Consider the following 22,733-nt stretch of genomic DNA (forward strand, 5'->3'; position numbering starts at 1 on the left):
AGCATCAAACCAAAATGACAGTGAAAGCAGTGGAGTTTATTTGAGTTGAGCGGCCTCTGTTGTCAGAACTTCCTGTGAGAGACAAGTTTTGAAGACTATGCTCAAATATGTCGGCAATTATATTCCAATACCATTGCTCCTCGTTACGCAGACCTACACTGATATTGAAATTAAATAAAAAGCATCCAAAGCTGAAAGAAAATTGTATTGGTTTTGTTTACAGCACAAACAGAATCTGCAGTTTAAGCCACACACTAGAGTAGTGCAATGCAGGGAGTGGTTACATTTTACACAACAGGAACAGTTCCAGTGTGTCAGCTGATGTGTATTCTCAGATCTCATGGAGAATGTCTGATCCCTCTTGGGTCTCAAGCCAGGTAGGAGGCCAGGAGGTTTTGATGCTGGGTCTGTTCTTCAGGGAGTTATAGTACGCTGCCAGTTTAGGGTAACGCTCTTCACATAACCTAAAGAAAGGAGAAAAGTTGATGTGGACTTCCAAATACAAATGTATTGCTGCTTTGTAATCACTGCAATTATTTTGTCAATCTTAAAGACATTTTTAGTGATTTAATCAACGTACCCAAAACGGTAGAGAGAAGCGATGCCTGGATAAACAGTCACATCAGCCAGTGAAAAGGTCTTTCCTGCCATGAAAGGACCTGATGCCTAGAAGAGTTATTATTGGACCGGGGCATGCGTGTTTAAAAACTTTGTTCCACTGAAATGCATAAGTGAATAAATACAATGATTTGATTTATTGCCGAGAGTTAGATGAGAAGATATATACCAGTTTTTTTATCTATACATTAACTATATACAAATGTCATCAGCCACTTAGGTAAACAAATACAAAAAATAAAAAAGTACCAAAATTTGCCACCAGCTCCTCTAAAGATCACTGAGGCCTATCGTCGTACGCGTGTATTTTTGTAAATTTAGCTTTTTCTATTCGTTTTGCATTTTTCCATCCACACCTAATAAGCATGTTATATCATTTTATGTTTAATCTGAACAAAAAACAAAGTGTAAAATAAACAAGCTGTAGTAACAGTAATAACTGGTGGTTATGTGCTTCCTGGTAGGTCTGGCACAAAACCCCACGTAAAAACACAACTTGCCATTTTTATACTTCACTTTATTTTAAGGATTTAAAATAAATTAAATTGCTGCCACACTTGTGTCAGGATACTAAATATGAAATTGGAGCCAGCAGCATGGGGAAGCGGCTAGTCTGGCTCTGTAAAAGCACAACAGATGGAACAAGTGGGACTTACAGCATTAGGTGGCAGTAGATGAATTTTCTTACCTGGAAAGAGCCAGAGTAGCAGTTTACCCATGTTTGTCCGAAGCTATATTGACTTAAAGTTACCTTGACTAAAGGAGAGGCTGCATCCTTATTGACTTAAAGTCACAAAAAAAAAAAAAAAAAAAAACTGGCAAAGGTGAAAGTCAATGTTTATTGTTTACAGCACAAATCTGCAGTTTCAGCCACACACGCATTTTAGGTAATTATTAACGACAGCAAATGCATATTTCTTAAAAAGGTGCAGCCAGCTAGAGTAGTGCAACGCAGGGAGTGGTTACATTTTACACAACAGGAACAGTTCCAGTGTGTCAGCTGATGCGTGTTTGACTCTCAGATGTCATGGAGCATTTCTGGTCCATGCGTCTCCAGCCAGGTAGGAGGCCAGGAGGTTTTGATGCTGGGTCTGACCTTCAGGGAGTTATAGTAGGCTGCCAGTTTAGGGTAACGCTCTTCACATAACCTAAAGAAAGGAGAAAAGTTGATGTGAACTTGCAAATACAAATGTATTGCTGCTTTGTAATCACTGCATTTATTTTGTCAATCTTAAAGACATTTTTAGTGATTTAATCAACGTACTGAAAATGGAAGAGAGAAGCGATGCTTGGATAAACAACCACATCAGCCAGTGAAAAGGTCTTTCCTGCCAGGAAAGAGCCTGATCCCTAGAAGACAGATAAAAAGAGTTAGGCCACATCCATGTGCTGGTGGGCAGATTTGACACCCAAGACAGCTGTCAGCTGCATTCATTTGCCTCTATACCTATTAACAATTACAATTTACATGAATGTTAGCCATGATAGATGGCCATACAGCAGCTGAAGAAACATAATTGGACCGGTTGAACAAGTGGGACTTACAGCATTTGGGGGCAGTAGGTGAACTTTCTTACCTGGAAAGAGCCACGGTAGCAGTTTACCCATGTTTGTCAGAAGCTAAGCTAACCATCTTCTGGTGGTAACTTTATATTTACTATACAGACGTGAACTGGTATCAGTCTTCTAATCAAACTATCAGAACAAAAGCGAATGAGGGCATCTCCAAAAATGCTGCTGCTCTTACAAAACAGCATTCTGTACAACAAACATGTAATTGCCTTTTTAGTTCAACAAACACTGAGCGTGTGTTGCGTTAGTTAAAATCTTTGGAACAAATGTTGCTTTTTTTAACCACGAGTGACTTTTGAACTGCAATGATTCAACCTGTGTCTTGGTGTCCTCATATTGTATGTATTTATTTTCTCTTTATGTGGACTCATGTGTCTGAAAATGAAGTTGAGAATTTTATAATCTTCAGGTATATGCAGGATAACCACCGCTTCACCCGGCTTCATCTTAAATAAGGTTCTAGAAGCATCAAAAACAGCTAAAACTGGTACAAGATATCCGCACACTTAAGCCTATGCAACACTGTATTTTTAGCTTTCGGTCTAAATGATCTTCATTGGAGGTGTGATGGCTAAATTCCACTATGACTTATCTATCCGTTTTTATTGTCTGACCACTCAGTGTTTTGGCCCTTGTTGTATTAACAAAGTTAATCAATGTCAGACATGGTCAATGAGGGTCTACTCAAGTTCAGCAGTATTGTGTATATGTGTGTGTGGGGCTGAATCAAGGACATGATATTGTCAGCTTAGATAAGAGCTGAATGGGGGTGCAGACATTGAACCTTTCGTTGGTCAATCAAAGAATGGGCACTGTTGTCCAAATGGCTTAATAATGAACTCCTCCTACCCCACCATGTGCTCAAGGCCTTTATAAATCTTACACAACCAACACTCTGGGTTCTTCCTCCTTCAGACCGCATTGCATTCTGTATGACGATTGAACCTTCTCTGCGCAGAGAATAAATACTTTAAAGACAAGCTTCTTTTCTCAATATTTCAGTATCATAGGACAAACTCGGTATTATTAAATAGTTTTTTCCACCACAGAGGATACATGGTTTAGGTTTACCTTCTCCAGGTATCCCTCCCACAGCTTGATCTCAGCAGCCAGAGCCTCTCTATTTCTCTTCACAGCACTGTCATGTCTCTCTCCCTCAGGGACCTTATAGGTGTAGTAGATCACATCCCCTGAAAAACGCAAAAACAGTCAGTCGTGACGGCTGCTATCAATGACATCCATGCACTCACAGTAGGCTGCAACAGCCACAGAGTGCTTGGACTAAATGTTTACGCAACATCAGTTTCAAACTGAAGACCGTAAAAGTAGCTCAAATAGTTTGAAGCGGCCTCCTTAGACAATACGATGTTCACTGAACTGTAATTAACAAGTTGATTGTAAATATTTGATTTTGTTTTACGATGTCTCTTGTTTGCACTATCCACTATGCTGCCGTACTCCTGTAAATTTCCACGCTGCAGGACTAAAAAAGGATTGTCTTATCTTATTTTATGACTTGAGCCTTGAATGCAAGCTAGTCTGAACATGTGATCTTTTGAGGGATTATAATGGCCTTTCACTACCTCTTTTAAGGGGCGAACCACATAGATGTAATGGTGCCATGGCTTAATTAAGCGAATGCACAGCTCATTAGTGTGTTTCAGGTTCCTTGGGAGGGGGGTGAGATTGCGCACCCTCTGAGGAGATTGACTGAGGACATGAAGTCTCAGAGGTTTTAAACAAGGCAGTTGGGTGTGTAGTGTGTTGCCAAGAGCAGTGTAGTTCAAAGTCCCACAAGGCCTCTAAATGACAACATCAGCTTAGTCATGAAGTTCAATAGAATCAACTGCAAAAACAGTATTAATATGCAGGATTTACAGCGTCAACAGCTACATATTGGTTTGCAAAAACAGTCAAATACTTTGCATGTCAGAATTAACCTACCCATTTTCTGGCTGAAAGTAAGACCCTCAAACATGCGCTGATACATCATTGCTTGTTCAGCTGGGCAGTCAGGGATCAGCTTGGTTCCCTGGGACTTGTACTGGCTCTGTTGTTGGGAGACATGAAAAGAGGAACCATTGTGAATAGCTGCATGCTGCTCCGGTTTCTTTTCCTCTGGAGGTGTAGGGTATCTGATGGCTGCATACAATTTTAATAGGGGGCCATGTTCTTACCTCCAGGTACATGCAGGCAGCTAAGGACTCATTCAGGACATTCTTTCCACATTTGAAGGCAGGCAGCTTTAAGAAAGATAGAGTGGAATGCAAATGTCAGGCAACATTGTTTAAAACGAATGTGTGCACATAAGGGAAAAGCAAATTGACACTATAAGAAGATTTGCATTATATCTGGGTAATGTTTAAAGTGACCTTACCTGTCCCCTGGGATTCATGTCCATGACCTCCTTTGACTTGTGCTCCCCCTTGTAAAAGTCGAGCAGTTTCTGGTTGTAGCCCTGCAGGTTCTTCTCCTCCAGTGCGATCATGACCCTCCAGCAGGGAGGAGAGCCGGAGCCCCACAGCAGAGTCATGTCCTTGGCCATGGTTGTAGAGTGAACTGCTACACCTGAGAGTGAAAGCCTGAAGTGGAAGATGTCAGAAGTGAAGCTAGAATGTGTAAAATGTCCACATATAGAAGCTCCAGCCCCTTCACATCAGGATTGGTGGAATTAAATCCCATCCCATTTTTTTCTTTTTTCCAAAGATCTGTGACTCAAAACAGTCAAGAGAGTTCACACCCTATACAAGCATGTTACACCCCCTTTTATCAATCTGTCTTCAAATGGAGGCAACATGATGTCATATTGAAAGCCAGCGTTTTTCAGTTACTGCATTAAACTAATTCAATGTGAATTTTGCCTCCAGCTGCATTGATCCGCAGGTATTAGCAAAGTCACATGTGGAGGAGACCCGTCTCTTGCTTTGCATTTACTCTTTGATCTCAACTACGCATCCGACGCTGAAATAATGTTTTTAAAAGTGCACTGAAGGAGACTTATAATAACTACACCTGTAACGTGTAATTGTAATTAACAATCAGCTTATTCACTTAAGTTAGAACTTCACATTGAAACGTGTTCTTACTATAACATTCCAACTAACATTACTTAGATAACATATCTGTGGAAAACTATGTGAATATCATCTTGGTTTATTACTTTTAGTTTTAACTATTATAGTGGGGATTTACTATTTATAATATTTATTGTTGCGTGTTTGCAGCATCTTGAAATTTGACTGTTGAAAACTCACTGTGACTCAGCACTTTTCACTCAACCCTGCACACACTGAGAAAAACCAGCTCGTTGATACTGAATGTAATAGACACCACCCATCTAATTTATCATTATTTGAGCGTGACATAACATTTTATTTACATTGTTCACATATACTTGTAGTTCATTTGTGCCTCTTTCTCTGAGTTGGTCTTTGAACTTAGACGTTATGGACTTGAGTAGTGGCCAGGGTCAGCACTGGCATGCATGTTGATACAGTTTGCAACGACTATTTCTTGTCAAAAAGACAACTTGGTTCATGAGAGAATGCTGCAGAAATCACATGAAAAACATGTGGTTGTGCTGAAGCCTGCTCCCTCACTCAAACCTAAGTTTCAGTGTATTCTGTCTCATTATTTTGCAGACTGAAAGATTTTACAATGTAATCATGTTTATTGCATCAGTGATCCATGTTTTTAAGAGTTGTCGTATTTCAAGCAATCCAGTTTTTCCTAATTACTGTCTCTGATTTCTTAGAAAATACTTGGCTGAAGTTATTCGAAATCTCCCACTATACATCATTATGGTGTGACTGGCATGGCTATAATAGTGTGAATTGTGACTTTCTTTGATATGCCAAACCAAAGATCTTTCATTTTATTGCAGTCCCTCAACAGATTGAGCAAAGTTCCTTCAGGATCAAAACATTTCATACATTTACTAGCATCCCTTTTGCCCATTTGATATAGACGTGACAGTGTGTAATATAATCTGTTTTATTTTAGTCGTAATTAACTTTGCAAGCTTGTTTTTTGTACAAGCAAGAGTTGCCTTGCGTTTTTTCCATTTATCATTCCAGGAAATATCTTCCTCTGACCTCTTTTTGTCTGCAGTGCTGTCACCCCATATATCTTTGAAATGGCACTGAGAAGCATTTAATAGTGTGATAAAAAAAGGGCCACAAAGAAGAACAGGATGACACATTGCAGAAGTCTTCTAGTGCTGCTTTGCAGTAGAACTGTTAAACCTCGAGTGTGCACTCAGTGGACAAATAACGTAAAAAAACGAGAAAGGCCCTTCGTAGAGCCAGTGTTTGGATTGTTCTTCTGGGCTGCTGTAGACAGATGGCGGTGCACTATGGTATAGTCCTTGAAGAGGTATAGCTCTCTATGTAGATATAAACAGCTCATTCTAAAGGTAACAAAAACAGAATTCTTAGTTCCAGGTGATAATTAAAAAGAGTTATGAATATTATATTTAATTTCTGCCGATTATCCTACACACTGGGCCTTTAAAACTGAAACTAAAGAGGAAAGTGCATGGTCACAGTTGCATGCTTTAATAGAAAAGTATACTTTTAAGCATTAGGTTGTATTGAGTGAAGCTGAAACATTGCTTTGAGGTCTGACCTGTCACCTAGAATGACAATGGTTTCATGTGCTTTGTTCCCATGGTGAGGGACTAAACAGGTCAGTCAGGCTCTGATGACAAAAGTCAAGGGATCTTAACCCAGACTCTGATTTGAGAAATGTCTTTGTGGTCTTGGTGTGAAAACACTGGAAAGTTCATGTTCTGTTTGTGCAGTGTGTTGCCACCTTTTGGACATAAAAGGAACGACAGGAAAGTTGCTAGTTCAAGGAACCGGACAGCATCAAACCAAAATGACAGTGAAAGCAGTGGAGTTTATTTGAGTTGAGCGGCCTCTGTTGTCAGAACTTCCTGTGAGAGACAAGTTTTGAAGACTATGCTCAAATATGTAGGCGTAGAAACCTGCAATTATATTCCGATACCATTGCTCCTCGTTACGCAGACCTACACTGACATTGAAATTAAATAAAGAGCATCCAAAGCTGAAAGCCATGTTTATTGTTTTTGTTTACAGCACAAACAGAATCTGCAGTTTAATCCACACACTACAGTAGTGCAATGCAGGGAGTTGTTGCATATTACACAACAGGAACAGTTCCAGTGCGTCAGCTGATGAGTGTTGGAATCTCAGACGTCTTTGAGCGTGTCTTGTCCCTGGCTCTCCAGCCAGGTAGGAGGCCAGGAGGTTTTGATGCTGGGTCTGACCTTCAGGGAGTTATAGTACGCTGCCAGTTTAGGGTAACGCTCTTCACATAACCTAAAGAAAGGAGAAAAGTTGATGTGAACTTCCAAATACAAATGTATTGCTGCTTTATAATCACTGCAATTATTTTGTCAATCTTAGACATTGTTAGTGATTTAATCAACGTACCCAAAACGGAAGAGAGAAGCGATGCCTGGATAAACAGTCACATCAGCCAGTGAAAAGGTCTTTCCTGCCAGGAAAGAGCCTGATCCCTAGAAGACAGATAAAAAGAATTAGGCCACATCCATGTGCTGGTGGGCAGATTTGAAACCAAAGACAGCTGTAAGCTGCATTCATTTGCCTCTATACCTATTAACAATTACAATTTACATGAATGTTAGCCATCATGGACGGCCATACAGCCGCTAAAAAACATTGGACCAGTGTATGCGTGTTTAAAAACTTTGTTCAACGTATAAAATGCATAAATTAATAAAATTATTTGCTTTCTTGACAAGAGTTAGAGAAGATAGACACCACTTTTATATCTATCCATTAACTATATACTAGTGTCAGCAGCCAGTTAGCTGAAGAAAAAAATAAAAAGTCTGGAAACATCTTGGCTCTGTCCAAAAGGTACCAACATTTGCAACCAGCTCCTCTAAAGCTCACTGAGGCCTATAGTCGTACGCGGGTATTTTTGTAAATTTAGCTTTTTCTATTCATTTTGCATTTTTTCATCCACACCTAATAAGCATGTTATATCATTTTATGTTTAATCTGTAAAAAAAGTGTAAAATCAAAAAGACGTGAACTGGTATCCGTCTTCTAATCAAACTATCAGAACAAAAGCGAATGAGGGCATCTCCAAAAATGCTGCTGCTCTTACAGAACAGCATTCCGTACAACAAACATGTAATTGCTGTTTTAGTTCAACACCGAGCGCGTGTCACGTTAGTTAAAATCCCTCCTCCGTACGTTTTGTATTTTATATTTGAGGGTAAGCTATAGTATTTACAGCCTTCTTGTGGTGCAGTTATACTAAAGCAAAAATGAAAAAGATTCAGGTGGCTTTTAATGATGACTATGACTAGTAATGTTCCCACCTTTCATGCTGTGTTGAGGAATTTTATGTACAAATTTAAATGTCGATAGACTGAAAAAAATGTCATCATAAAGGCCTACACAAAGTGATTCAAGATATTCCTCTCGTTTTTGGAAACATTGGAAAAAATGTTTGACAGACTTTTGAACTGCAATGATTATATGTGTCTTGGTGTCCTCATATTGTATTTATTTACTATATGGACTCATGTGTCTGAAAATAAAGTTGAATATTTTATCATCTTCAGGTATATGCAAGATAACCACCACGTCACCCAGTTTTATTTTAAATAAGGTTCTGGAAGTATCAAAAAAGCTAAAACCTTTAGAAGATATCTGCACGATTAATGCAGAGAACACCATTTTTAGCTTTCGGTCTAAAGGACCTTCATTGGAGGATACATGGTTCAGTTTTACCTTCTGCAGGTATCCCTCCCACAGCTTGATCTCAGCAGTCAGAGCCTCTTTATTTCTCTTCACAGCACAGTCATGTCTCTCTCCCTCAGGGACCTTCCCGTTGTAGTAGATCACATCCCCTGAAAAATGTAAAAGGCAGTCAGTCGTGAGGGCTGCTATCAATGAAATCTATCCACACATAGACTACAACAGCCACGCCCACATAGTGCTTGGACCAATTGCTTTCATTTCCCTGGCGTTTGATTGTGGGGTCATTCAAGAGATGACACTGAAGACCGTAAAAGTAGCTCAAATAGTTTGAAGCGGCCTCCTTAGAAAATACGATGTTCACTGAACTGTATTTCTGACTACGCACGAGTCGATTGTAATTTGGGAATGTAGACCTCTGCCCCTTTTTGCACCCCCCCCCCCCCCCCCCCCCCCCCCCCCCTAACAAAAACTGAAGTATCCTGTGTCATGACTTGAGCTAGTCTGACCATGTGATCTCTGTGGGATTATAATGACCTTTCACTACCTCTTTTAAGTGCGAACCACATTGAATGCATAGCTCATTAGTGCGTTTCAGGTGAGGAGGGTGCACCCTCTGAGGAGATTGACTGAGGACATGAAGTCTCAGAAGTTTTAAATGACGCAGTTCGGTGTGTAGTGTGTTGCCAAGAGCAGTGTAGTTGAAAGTCCCACAAGGCCTCTAAATGACAAAATCAGCTCAACTGCAAAAAAAACAGTATTAATATGCAGGATTTACAGCGTCAACAGCTACATATTGGTTTGTAAAAACAGTAAAATACTTTGCATGTCAGAATTAACCTACCCATTTTCTGGCTGAAAGTAAGACCCTCAAACATGCGCTGATACATCTTAGCTTGTTCAGCTGGGCAGTCAGGGATCAGCTTGGTTCCCTGGGACTTGAACTGGCTCTGTTGTCGGGAGACATGAAAAGAGGAACCATTGTGAATAGCTGCATGCTGCTCCGGTTTCTTTTCCTCTGGAGGTGTAGGGTGTCTGATGTCTAGAGGCATTGTTCAACAAACAATGCACAATGAGCCCTCCTACTTATTACCCTTTGGTGGTATATGGCTGCATACAATTTCAATAGGGGGCCAAGTTCTTACCTCCAGGTACATGCAGGCACCGTAGGACTCATTCACGACCAAGTCTTTATGTTTGAAGGCAGGAAGCTTTAAGAAAGATAGAGTGGAATGCAAATAAGAAAACAGCAGATTGACACTATAAGAATATTTGCATTATATCTGGGTAATGTTTAAAGTGACCTTACCTGTCCTCTGGGATTCATGGCCATGACTTCCGGTGACTTGTGCTCCCCCTTGGAAAAGTCGAGCAGTTTCTGGTTGTAGCCCTGCAGGTTCTTCTCCTCCAGTGCGATCATGACCCTCCAGCAGGGAGGAGAGCCGGAGCCCCACAGCAGAGTCATGTCCTTGGCCATGGTTGTAGAGTGAGCTGCTACACCTGAGAGTAAAAGCCTGAAGTGGAAGATGTCAGAAGTGAACGAGAGTGTCAAATGTCTGCTTATATAAGAAGCTCCAGCCCCTTCGCATCAGGATTGGTGGAATTAAATCCCATCCCATTTGTTTTATTTTTTCCAAAGATCTGTCACTCAAAACAGTCAAGGGAGTTCACACCCTATACAAGCATGTTACACCCCCTTTTATCAATCTGTCTTCAAATCGAGGCAACATGATGTCATATTGAAAGCCAGCGTATTTCAGTTACTGCATTAAACTAATTCAATGTGAATTTTGCCTCCAGCTGCATTGATCCACAGGTATTAGCAAAGTCACACATGTGGATGAGACCCGTCTCTTGCTTTGCATTTACTCTTTGATGTCAACTACAAAACCTATACGCTGAAATATTTTTAAAAGTGCACTGAAGGAGACTTATAATAACTACACCTGTAACCTGTAATTGTAGTTAACAATCAGCTTATTCACTTAAGTTAGAACTTCACATTGAAACGTGTTCTTACTATAACATTCCAACTAACATTACTTAGATAACATATCTGTGGAAAACTATGTGAATATCATCTTGGTTTATTGCTTTTAGATTTAACTATTATCGCGGGGATTTACTATTTATAATATTTATTGTTGCGTGTTTGCAGCATCTTGAAATTTGACTGTTGAAAACTCACAGTGACTCAGCACTTTTCACTCACCCCTGGAACACACCGAGAAAAACCAGCTCTGGCGGATAAAGTAAACAATCACGTTGCTAAGTAATAGACACCAGACACCATGCACCCATCTAATTTATCATTATTTGAGCGTGACATAACATTTTTTACATTGTTCACATATACTTCTTTGTGCTTTTTTCTCTGAGTTGGGACTTGAGTGGTGGCCAGGGTCAGCACTGGCATGCATTTTGATACAGTTTGCAACGACTATTTCTTGTCAAAAAGACAACTTGGTTCATGAGAGAATGCTGCAGAAATCACATGAAAAGCATGTGGTTGTGCTGAAGCCTGCTCCCTCCAGCACTACCTTAACCATCTGACCAGTATTATTTGTATTTCCTCCGAACCAATATACAAATGAAAATAATGATGTAAACCAATCCTTTACCAATGCACCACTCATGCAGTATGAGTCCTAAATGTTGTAGAAAACTATTATTAGTTTATTCAGTTATTTTTTCTCTTCATTCTCCTTTCTTTCTCTTCTTCTTGTCATTTCTTATCATGAAGTTAACTATTCCACTGAAACCCAAGTTTCACTGTATTCTGTCTCATTATTTTGCAGACTGAAAGATTTTACAATGTAATCATGTGTATTGCATCAGTGATCCATGTTTTTCAGAGATGGCGTATTTCAAGCAATCCAGTTTTTCATAATTACTGTCTTTCTAATTTCTTAGAAAATACTCGGCTGAAGTTATTTGAAATTTCCCAGTATATATCATTATGGTGTGACTGGCATGGCTATAATAGTGTGAATCGTCACTTTCTTTAATATGCCAAACCAAAGATCTTTGATTTTATTGCAGTCCCTCAACAGATTGAGCAAAGTTCTGTCGCCGAGGGTTGTGTTGCACCTATACTTTATATTAGTAATAAAATAATAAACACGGGGCTCGTGTAGTCTGCATCTAAGATGGCAGCAACTTTATTCTCTTTTCACACACACTACAAGAACCTTTTTCCTCTTCTCCTCTTTCCATTCCATCCTTCACAATAAAAGTCCAAGACACATACACAGGAACACCTTCCTAGAGAGCTCTTAACGTACTCAACATAGCTTACATACCTCACCTCCTTCATAAAGAAACGTCGCCAACTCTAATCATTCTAAATGCAACAAACACATTTTCCAACCCCAGCAACATGTCTTCATAGCACAAAATTTAACAGTTAACAACATTATACATCCTCCCATCACCCAACTGCACAGCCTCCAGAAAATATGCCCCACTAATCCCAATAGACACCAGCCATAGCTGTTATCCCATAGTGTTTGGACACACCATACATATAAAGCATGTGCTGCTACAATGAAGAAAACATGTTAACAGACATATTCACACATTTATCACTGACAAATCAGTTACCGATACGTGACAAAGTCCTTTAAATATGCTGGTTGCCTCACAACTCTCTTTGAACGAGACACAGTCTCTTGTGGTTCACTGGTGCCCGTAACCAAAACAGTGCTTGCGCCACCAGTGACCCATGGCTCCTCCACCCCACAGTCCTCCTCTGGCGACCCCTCGTCCTGCAGTGAAGGAGCATGGTGAGGAGAAGCTGGGAGGCGATCTAGCAGAACCAGCAGGCCGTAGCAAAGTGTAAGGTTTCAGTCTATCATAATGAACAACCTGCTCCGGTCTGTGGAGGTCCGGAGCACTCTGAATGTGATAGATGAGTCCCGGTTCCCCTTGAGAATCCAACACAGCCAGGACCCTGTAGGGTCCTTTCCAGTGGGGAGCAAGTTTCATGCAGTCCTCCATAGGATTATGCAGCCATACGAGGTCTCCTTCTGGATACGGCTGATTACGTGCCGTTCCATCATAGTACAGTTTTTGTTTCTCATGGGCGTCAGCACCACACTGCCTGGCACCACAAAAAGCAGTCTCCAGCCTTTCCGCCAGAGAGGTCACAAAGTCAGCATGAGAAAGAGGCAAGTCCAAGTGCACCATTTGCGATGGCACCAACACATCCACCGGGACACGAGCTGCCCGTCCATGAGTTAGAAAGTAAGGAGTGTAGTTAATGGAAGCATGAACAGATGTGTTATAGGCAAAAGCCACCTGTTTCAGATAATCACCCCATTCACCTCCGCAGGCAAGCAATGATTTGGCCAGTTGATCAATGAGAGTCCGATTAAATCTTTCGACCATGCCGTCGAATTTGGGATTATACCGTGTGGTGCGTGTTGCAATTGTGCCTTCTGCTGCTGACTAGCCGAAGACTCCGCCTAAGACTCCGCCAGTGACACAAAAGGCACTTCAGTGGATTAATTGGCGCAAACTGTCTCCACTGGGATCTGAGGGAGTGACACAAGCTCAGACTCATTCACAGAGAAAAACTCCCCAAGATGCATGCCCTTTCTCAGTATCATGTCTTGATCTGTAGGATTTAACACACGGGCGGTAGTAACCCCATCCTTCACCGAAGTCACTGTGTGAGCAACGACACACTCACTTTTACTCTGGAGATTAGGCGCTAAGTAGCCCACGAAGTCAGGCAGCTAGTCAATGGCCCCGGCTGGGGACACAATTACTGGCACCAGCATCTCGCTGAGGGGTGGCAATGTCATAGCAGTTGCGATGGAGACATAACACTCAGGAATCAAGTCTTTGCCGCTCAAAAGTGGGATATCAGTGTCCAATAACTGCAGTCTGCACCGGGAAAAATCCAAGAGGGCATGATTAGGGACCCTGAAAGTCCAGGCCCAGCAGTGCCGCTTGTGTAGACCCCCGAAGTATGTAGAAAACATGTTGCCAGGATTCATTACCCAGACGTAGGGTGGCAGTTATGGTGCCCAATGTGTCAAGCATCTGGCCATTCACAGCACGTGCAGCAATAAAGTCTAAAGAATTTATGGGCCGCTCGCGCAGCGCTGGAACCGACATGCGAAAATCAGCACTGATAAATGACTGTAGTAGATTTAGCTGTTACCGTTTTTCTGGCACGCCGAATTGTCACTTTATATTTTTACTTTTAGAACATCGTTTTTGATTGAGCAGCTTTAATAGAAAAGTTTACTTTTAAGCATTAGGTTGTATTGAGTGAAGCTGAAACATTGCTTTGAGGTCTGACCTGTCACCTAGAATGACAATGGTTTCTGATTTGAGAAATGTTTTTGTGGTCTTGGCATGAAAACACTGGAAAGTTGAAGTATGTGTTCTGTTTGAACAGAACAGAGATTTGAAGACTATGATCAAATACGTTGGTGTAGAAACCTGCAATTATATTCCAATACCATTGCTCCTCATTACGCAGACCTACACTGATATTGAAATTAAATAAAGAGCATCCAAAGCTGAAAGCCAATGTTTATTGTTTTTGTTTACAGCACAAACAGAATCTGCAGTTTAGGCCACACACTAGAGTAATCCAACGCAAGGAGTAGTTACAGATTACACAACAGGAACAGTTCCAGTGTGTCAGCCGATGCGTGTTTGAATCTCAGATGTCTTTGAGCGTGTCTTGTCCCTGGCTCTCCAGCCAGGTAGGAGGCCAGGAGGTTTTGATGCTGGGTCTGACCTTCAGGGAGTTATAGTACGCTGCCAGTTTAGGGTAACGCTCTTCACATAACCTAAAGAAAGGAGAAAAGTTGATGTGAACTTCCAAATACAAATGTATTTCTGCTTTGTAATCACTGCAATTATTTTGTCAATCTTAGACATTGTTAGTGATTTAATCAACGTACCCAAAACGGAAGAGATAAGCGATGCCTGGATAAACAACCACATCAGCCAGTGAAAAAGTCTTTCCTGCCAGGAAAGAGCCTGATCCCTAGAAGACAGATAAAAAGAGTTAGGCCACATCCATGTGCTGGTGGGCAGATTTGAAACCAAAGACAGCTGTAAGCTGCATTCATTTGCCTCTATACCTATTAACAATTACAATTTACATGAATGTTAGCCATCATGGACGGCCATACAGTAGCTAAAAAAATATTGGACCAGTGTATGAGTGTTTAAAAACTTTGTTCCACTTATTAAATGCATAAATTAATACAATGATTTGCTTTCGTGACGAGAGTTAGAGAAGACAGACACCACTTTTATATCTATCCATTAACTATATGTCATCAGCCACTTAGCTAAACAAAAATAAAAAGTCTGGAAACATCTTGGCTCTGTCCAAAAGGTACCAACATTTGCCACCAGCTCCTCTAAAGCTCACTGAGGCCTATAGTCGTACGCGGGTATTTTTTTGTAAATTTAGCTTTTTCTAATAATTTTGCATTTTTACATCCACACCTAATTAGCATGTTAAATCATTTTTTGTCTAATCTGTACAAAAACCAAAGTGTAAAATCAAAAAGTTGTAGCAGTAATAACTGGTGGTTATGTGCTTCCTGGTAGGGCTGGCATACCACCACAACTTGCTATATTTATACTTTCACTTTATTTTAAGGATTTAAAATAAATTAAATTGCTGCCACTCTTGTGTCAGAATACTAAATATGAAATTGGAGCCAGCAGCATGGGGAAACAGCTAGTCTGGCTCTGTAAAAGCACAACAGGTTGAACAAGTGGGACTTACAGCATTAGGGGGCAGTAGGTGAACTTTCTTACCTGGAAGGAGCCAGGGTAGCAGTTTACCCATGTTTGTCTGATGCTAAGCTAACCATCTTCTGGTGGCAACTTTATATTTACTATACAGACGTGAACTGGTATCAGTCTTCTAATCAAACTCTCAGAACAAAAGCGAATGAGGGCATCTCCAAAAATGCTGCTGCTCTTACAGAACAGCATTCTTTACAACAAACATGTAATTGCTGTTTTAGTTCAACACTGAGCGTGTGTCGCGTTAGTTAAAATCCCTCCTCCGTACGTTTTGTATTGTATAAGCTATAGTATTTACAGCCTTCTTGTGGTGCAGTTATACTAAAGCAAAAATTAAAAAGATTCAGGTGGCTTTTAGAATCTTGCTCAAGCTCTCAAGATGGATTAGTGTAAATCATACGTTTATGACTAGTAATGTTCCCACCTTTCATGCTGTGTTGAGGAATTTTATGTACAAATGTCATAAAGGCCTTAAGTGAGCCTACACAAAGTGATTCAAGGTATTCCTCTCGTTTTTGGAAACATTGGAACAAATGTTTGACAGACTTTTGAACTGCAATGATTATATCCGTGTCCTCATATTGCATTTATTTACTATATGGACTCATGTGTCTGAAAATAAAGTTGAGTATTTTATCATCTTCAGGTATATGCAGGATAACCACTGATTCACACGGTTTTATCTTAAATAAGGTTCTGGAAGTATCAAAAAAGCTAAAACTGGTAGAAGATATCCACACAATTAAACCTATGCAGAGAACACTATTTTTAGCTTTCGGTCTAAAGGACATTCATTGGAGGATACATGGTTCAGGTTTACCTTCTGCAGGTATCCCTCCCACAGCTTGAGCTCAGCAATCAGAGCCTCTTTATTTCTCTTCACAGCACAGTCATGTCTCTCTCCCTCAGGGACCTTCCCGTTGTAGTAGATCACATCCCCTGAAAAATTTAAAAACAGGCAATCAGTCGTGAGGGCTGCCATCAATGAAATGTATAGTAGGCTACAACAGCCACGCCCACATAGTGCTTGGACCAATTGTTTTCGTTTCCCTGGCATTTGATGGTGGGGTCATTCACCTTCACCATGAAGTATCCTGTCTCATGACTTGAGCTGCATTAAATCTATGTGGTTTGCCCCTTAAAAGAGGTAGTGAAAGGTCATTATAATCTCACAAATATCACATGGTCAGACTAGCATGGTGCCATGGCTTAATTAAGTGAATGCACAGCTCATTAGTGCATTTCAGGTGAGGAAGGTGCACCCTCTGAGGAGATTGACTGAAGACATGAAGTCTGAGGTTTTAAACGAGGCAGTTCGGCGTGTAGTGTGTTGCCAAGAGCATTGTAGCTGAAAGTCCCACAAGGCCTCTAAGTGACAAAATCAGCTCAACTGCAAAAACAATTATTGACATGCAGGATTTACAGCGTCAACAGCTACATATTGGTTTGTAAAAACAGTAAAATACTTTGCATGTCAGAATTAACCTACCCATTTTCTGGCTGAAAGTAAGAGCCTCAAACATGCGCTGATACATCATTGCTTGTTCAGCTGGGCAGTCAGGGATCAGCTTGGTTCCCTGGGACTTGAACTGGTTCTGTTGTCGGGAGACATGAAAAGAGGAACCATTGTGAACAGCTGCATGCTGCTCCGGTTTCTTTTCCTCTGGAAGTGTAGGGTGTCTGATGGCTACGAGGCATTGTTGAACAAACAACAATGCACAATGAGCCCTCCTACTTATTACCTCCTTGGTGGTATATGGCTGCATACAATTTCAATAAGGGGCCAAGTTCTTACCTCCAGGTACATGCAGGCACCGTAGGACTCATTCAGGACCAAGTCTTTATGTTTGAAGGCAGGAAGCTTTAAGAAAGAGAGTGGAATGCAAATAAGAAAACAGCAGATTGACACTATAAGAAGATTTGCATTATATCTGGGTAATGTTTAAAGTGACCTTACCTGTCCCCTGGGATTCATGGCCATGACCTCCTTTGACTTGTGCTCCTTTTTCTCAAACGAAAACAGCTTCTGGTTGTAGCCCTGCAGGTTCTTCTCCTCCAGTGCGATCATGACCCTCCAGCAGGGAGGAGAGCCGGAGCCCCACAGCAGAGTCATGTCCTTGGCCATGGTTGTAGAGTGAGCTGCTACACCTGAGAGTAAAAGCCTGAAGTGGAAGATGTCAGGAGTGAAGCTAGACTGTGAGAAATGTCTGTTTATATAAGAAGCTCCAGCCCCTTCGCATCAGGATTGGTGGAATTAAGTCCCATCCCATTTTTTTCTTTTTCCAAAGATCTGTGACTCAAAACAGTCAAGAGAGTTCACACCCTATACAAGCATGTTACACCCCCTTTTATGAATCTGTCTTCAAATGGAGGCAACATGATGTCATATTGAAAGCCAGCGTATTTCAGTTACTGCATTAAACTAATTCAATGTGAATTTTGCCTCCAGCTGCATTGATCCGCAGGTATTAGCAAACTCACACATGTGAATAAGACCTTTCTCTTGCTTTGCATTTACTCTTTGATCTCAACTACGAAACCTATACGCTGAAATGTTTTTAAAAGTGCACTGAAGGAGACTTATAATAACTACACCTGTAACCTGTAATTGTAGTTAACAATCAGCTTATTCACTTAAGTTAGAACTTCACATTGAAACGTGTTCTTACTATAACATTCCAACTAACATTACTTAGATAACATATCTGTGGAAAACTATGTGAATATCATCTTGGTTTATTGCTTTTAGATTTAACTATTATTGTGGGGATTTACTATTTATAATATTTCTTTTGCATGTTTGCAGCATCTTGAAATTTGACAGTTGAAAACTCACTGTGACTCAGCACTTTTCACTCACCCCTGGACACACCGTGAAAAACCAGCTCTGGCGGTTAAAAGTAAACAATCACGTTGATACTGAATGTAATAGACACCACCCATCTAATTTATCATTATTTGAGCGTGACATAACATTTTTTACATTGTTCACATATACTTGTAGTTTCTTTGTGCCTCTTTCTCTGAGTTGGTTTTTGAACTTAGACGTTATGGACTTGAGTAGTGGCCAGGGTCAGTACTGGCATGCATGTTGATGCAGTTTAAAATGACTAGTTCTTGTCAAAAAGACAACTTGGTTCATGAGAGAATGCTGCAGAAATCACGTGAAAAACATGTGGTTGTGCTGAAGCCTGCTCCCTCCAGCACTACCTTAACCATCTGACCAGTGTTATTTGTATTTCCTCCGAACCAATATACAAATGAAAATAATGATGTAAACCAATCCTTTACCAATGCACCACTCATGCAGTATGAGTCCTAAATGTTGTAGAAAACTATTATTAGTTTATTCAGTTTTCTTTCCCTTCATTCTCCTTTCTTTCTCTTCTTCTTGTCATTTCTTATCATGAAGTTAACTATTCCACTGAAATCCAAGTTTCAGTGTATTCTGTCTCATTATTTTGCAGACTGAAAGATTTTACAATGTAATCATGTGTATTGCATCAGTGATCCATGTTTTTCAGAGATGGCGTATTTCAAGGAATCCAGTTTGTCATAATTACTGTCTTTCTGATGTCTTAGAGAATACTCGGCTGAAGTAATTCGAAATCTCCCACTATACATCATTATGGTGTGACTGGCATGGCTATAATAGTGTGAACCGTGACTTTCTTTGACATGCCAAACCAAAGATCTTTCATTTTATTGCAGTCCCTCAACAGATTGAGCAAAGTTCCTTCTGCAGCATCACATTTCATACATTTACTAGCATCCCTTTTGCCCATTTGATATAGACGTGACAGTGTGTAATATAATCAGTTTTATTTTAGTCATAATTAACTTTGCAAGCTTGTTTTTTGTACAAGCAAGAGATGCCTTGCGTTTTTCCATTTGTTATTCTTGGATCTTCCTCAGACCTCTTTTTTTGTGGAGGTCTGTAGTGCTGTCACCCCATATAAAAGGGCAGAGGAGCTGGTTTGACACCAAAAACTTTAAAAAGGGATGTTGACGAACAAGTTCGATAAGCAGGGGGTAGTGCAAAAATACAAATATTTATTTACAAAAGGTTCACTGAAATATAGGGCAAAAATGAAACCCGGGAATTTCAATAAAACTTTAAACTTTAAATTAAACTGAAGTAAATGAACACCAACGAAAAGCTCGCTGCAGCCTCAAGCTGTCTAATTGCAACCTGCCACCTGCCCAGGTACGTAAGTATCGGGTGAGCTAAACCGAGCAAGCATCCGATTTCACTCAGAATAATGAACACGCATTAACACAAGGTTTCTAAGTTGCTGGCACCACGAGTCATCTATGGACAAAATGTCATTTAGTGCAGATCTATACATCACGTATTCTCCTAAACCTTAACAATGCCCAGCAATCCCTGCTGAGAGGACATATTTATGCAAACCTGTTCACACTCTCCTTGATGGGCCCTTTTCACAGCAGCCATTTTGACATGGCATTGCAAGGTAAACACAGGTGTAATTGATTAGATGAATTATGATCCCATCGATTTATTATGTCACAGCTATTTCAGTGAGCCAGCATGCACAATAGGGCCCTGGCCCAACTAAATGGAACAGGGCCATAATTAATGTTATTCATTTCACCTGTATTTAGCCTGCAATGACCTGTCAAAATGGCTTCTGTGAAAAGGGCCCAATGAGCTGCTGAGTAGCTCTGATCTATACCACGACACCCCAGGCAGAGCAACAAAACAATCCTTTAAACCCATAAAACAAACAGACCAAACTAGCTTGTGTCATTTATACACCTCAACTGTTAATGTATCAACCAAACTGAAGTATTTGACTGAAATTAATAAAGTATGAAATACAGTTAATTATGGGGAACTGAGTGAAACGGGAGAAGGGGAACCTTGTCAAAATCCATTTCAGTTCGGTGATTAAGTCATTAAAGGTTTTAAAACAAACCCTTTCTGTTTTTTGACAAAATTATCACAGTTTCTCCCTATTTTAGGGCCTTCAGAGCATTTAGTCTGAATACAGGTGGTGTGTGACTACAAGCCTGCTGACATTTCACTTCATATCGTTTCATCTTCAGTCTAAAATTCTTGGAGTGTGGGCGTGAACTGGGTGTGTGCCAGAGTCAGTTCATCAGCTTCATTTTGCTTGATAACCATGACATTGCCATTTTCTACTGACAAAGGATTTTAGAAAGCGACGGTGTTTACACTGTACCTTATAAACAGGTTCTGCTCGACATGCATGACTCGCATTTAATGTGTTGGTCTGTATCTGTGCACACAGGATGTCAATGCAAAACAGAGTGGACTGATCCGACTGGACCCCGCTGTGTATGTAAAGGATGAATGAATTAATGCTGTAAATGTTAATGGCTGTGACGCAATAATGAAGTTCTCAGCTTTATAGACGCCCCAGCATATTTTAACCGCTACATACTGTACATGAGGCCTTTCTTGTTTCCAAAAGTAAAATCACATTTTAATATTTGGCTTAAAAATGCCACTACTAGGGCTTTTATTTTAGAATATTATAAATTTGCTCTTGTATGCTGATTGTCAGCATGTGATATTTACCATTTATTCAATTCCACTGTCATGAAGAACAAAAGCTGTGTCTGCACACTTTTCCAGCATACTGGTTCACTGCACGTATGAGTCTAACTCTGTACCTGTCCTCTCAAGAATCAGTTTGGTTTCCAAAAAACTAATAACTTACAAATAAGACAGTATTTGATCAGATATGTTTACATAGTTCTTACAGTAAACATATTCATTGAGAACTCCTGCGTGAACTTTGAAATGACACTGAGAAGCATTTAATAGTGTCTGATAAAAAAAAGGGCCACTAAGATGTAATGGTAAAATATGCATTTGAACTTTGTGTCCTCGATGTGAACTCGAAAACTTACGTGTCATCTATTAAGGGAAATGGCAACTGAAAAAGTGGCAAAACTACTTGCAAAGTGGCAGAACAAATTGTTCCTTACATAGAGTAAAGAAAGTGCAAACTAAGCAGTAATCAGAACTGGTGGTTGAAAACACCTCATGTTACCTTGAATGTATCGAAGCTGTGAAAAGTCAGCTGGATACAGCAGACAAGCCCTCGTGGGGGCTGCACTTTGAATCTAACTTGTTGGTGTATAAATAAAGGAGCCTGTGTGTTACATATTTTGAAGCTTTTACCACAGACTGCTGAATACGTACTCTGTTGTATACTCTTCCATTGCAAGCAAATAAACGGAGAGAAAGACAACTTTGAATCTTTTGAAGACTTTGTTATTGATTTGTGAACAAAAACTCTCTTCTCCCAATTAACTCAGAAATCTTCCACAACAAAGAAGAACAGGATGACACATTGCAGAAGTCTTCTAGTGCTGCTTTGCAGTAGAACTGTTAATAAACCTCGAGTGTGCAGGATCTCAGCCCATGTTCATGTAAAACACCTAGCAGCTGCACAAGTCTGTTTCTGTATTTAAGGTGAAACCCTGTGGTGGAGTCCGCACATTGGGCTGTCCAGAAGGACTGGGCTTGAGGTAGCAGTAGAAGTGCCTGCAGAGAAAGGCAGGTGTGTGTGTGTGTGTCTTTGACTTCACCAGTGTGAAGGATTAAGTGACATCTAGTGGTGAGTTTGCAGATTGCAACCAACTGTACAGCCCATAGCTCATCACTTCAAATAACTTAAAAAAACGAGAAAGGCCCTTCGTAGAGCCGGTGTTTGGATTGTTCTTCTGGGCTGCTGTAGACAGATGGCGGTGCACTATGGTATAGTCCTTGAAGAGGTATAGCTCTCTATGTAGATATAAACAGCTCATTCTAAAGGTAACGGAAACAGAATTCTTAGTTTCAGGTGATAATTAAAAAGAGTTATGATTATATTAAATTTCTGCCAATAGATCATCCTACACACTGGCCCTTTAAAACCGAAACTAGAGAGGAAAGTGCATGGTCACAGTTGCATCGTAACAAGACATTGAAACAGTGGGACAGCTATTTACTTTTGCTCT

The 22,733-nt window shown here is 40.4% G+C and overlaps 3 protein-coding genes across 3 annotated transcripts; all 3 read right to left on the reverse strand.

Moving 5' to 3' along the window:
• Nucleotides 1–1,438: 1,438 nt before the first annotated feature.
• Nucleotides 1,439–4,806, reverse strand: LOC142931422 (glutathione S-transferase A-like). The gene is made up of 6 exons (XM_076075328.1): nucleotides 4,568–4,806; nucleotides 4,368–4,433; nucleotides 4,135–4,240; nucleotides 3,262–3,380; nucleotides 1,883–1,968; nucleotides 1,439–1,766 (listed from the first exon to the last, which is right to left on the reverse strand). The coding sequence occupies exons 1-6, from the start codon at nucleotides 4,733–4,735 to the stop codon at nucleotides 1,637–1,639; spliced, it is 675 nt and encodes a 224-aa protein (XP_075931443.1). The 5' UTR covers nucleotides 4,736–4,806; the 3' UTR covers nucleotides 1,439–1,636.
• A 2,433-nt stretch (nucleotides 4,807–7,239) lies between these two features.
• On the reverse strand, nucleotides 7,240–10,642 carry LOC142931423 (glutathione S-transferase A-like). The gene is made up of 6 exons (XM_076075329.1): nucleotides 10,258–10,642; nucleotides 10,094–10,159; nucleotides 9,793–9,898; nucleotides 8,982–9,100; nucleotides 7,647–7,732; nucleotides 7,240–7,532 (listed from the first exon to the last, which is right to left on the reverse strand). Exons 1-6 carry the CDS (start codon nucleotides 10,423–10,425, stop codon nucleotides 7,403–7,405), a joined length of 675 nt encoding a protein of 224 aa, XP_075931444.1. The 5' UTR covers nucleotides 10,426–10,642; the 3' UTR covers nucleotides 7,240–7,402.
• A 3,841-nt stretch (nucleotides 10,643–14,483) lies between these two features.
• On the reverse strand, nucleotides 14,484–17,931 carry LOC142931420 (glutathione S-transferase A-like). Its single transcript, XM_076075325.1, has 6 exons — nucleotides 17,695–17,931; nucleotides 17,533–17,598; nucleotides 17,227–17,332; nucleotides 16,558–16,676; nucleotides 14,873–14,958; nucleotides 14,484–14,758 (listed from the first exon to the last, which is right to left on the reverse strand). The coding sequence occupies exons 1-6, from the start codon at nucleotides 17,860–17,862 to the stop codon at nucleotides 14,629–14,631; spliced, it is 675 nt and encodes a 224-aa protein (XP_075931440.1). The 5' UTR covers nucleotides 17,863–17,931; the 3' UTR covers nucleotides 14,484–14,628.
• Between the last annotated feature and the right edge of the window lie 4,802 nt (nucleotides 17,932–22,733).

The sequence above is a fragment of the Anarhichas minor genome, unplaced genomic scaffold, assembly GCF_050575085.1.
Source record: "Anarhichas minor isolate MPS153535 unplaced genomic scaffold, ASM5057508v1 ptg000051l, whole genome shotgun sequence".
NCBI lineage: Eukaryota > Metazoa > Chordata > Actinopteri > Perciformes > Anarhichadidae > Anarhichas > Anarhichas minor.

Bases quoted from the DNA above. Each gene is read 5' to 3' on its own strand.
- LOC142931422 (XM_076075328.1), bottom strand. From the start codon at position 4,735: ATGGCCAAGGACATGACTCTGCTGTGGGGCTCCGGCTCTCCTCCCTGC. The intron at 4,434-4,567 runs GTAAGGTCACTT...TCTTTCTTAAAG, and splicing joins ACATGAATCCCAGGGGACAG to CTGCCTGCCTTCAAATGTGG. The intron at 1,969-3,261 runs GTAAACCTAAAC...TCTGTCTTCTAG, and splicing joins GGGAGGGATACCTGGAGAAG to GGATCAGGCTCTTTCCTGGC.
- LOC142931423 (XM_076075329.1), bottom strand. From the start codon at position 10,425: ATGGCCAAGGACATGACTCTGCTGTGGGGCTCCGGCTCTCCTCCCTGC. The intron at 9,101-9,792 runs GTAGGTTAATTC...TACATTTTTCAG, and splicing joins TACTTTCAGCCAGAAAATGG to GGGATGTGATCTACTACAAC. The intron at 7,533-7,646 runs GTACGTTGATTA...TCCTTTCTTTAG, and splicing joins GCTTCTCTCTTCCGTTTTGG to GTTATGTGAAGAGCGTTACC.
- LOC142931420 (XM_076075325.1), bottom strand. From the start codon at position 17,862: ATGGCCAAGGACATGACTCTGCTGTGGGGCTCCGGCTCTCCTCCCTGC. The intron at 17,333-17,532 runs GTAAGAACTTGG...TCCCGACAACAG, and splicing joins GTGCCTGCATGTACCTGGAG to AACCAGTTCAAGTCCCAGGG. The intron at 14,759-14,872 runs GTACGTTGATTA...TCCTTTCTTTAG, and splicing joins GCTTATCTCTTCCGTTTTGG to GTTATGTGAAGAGCGTTACC.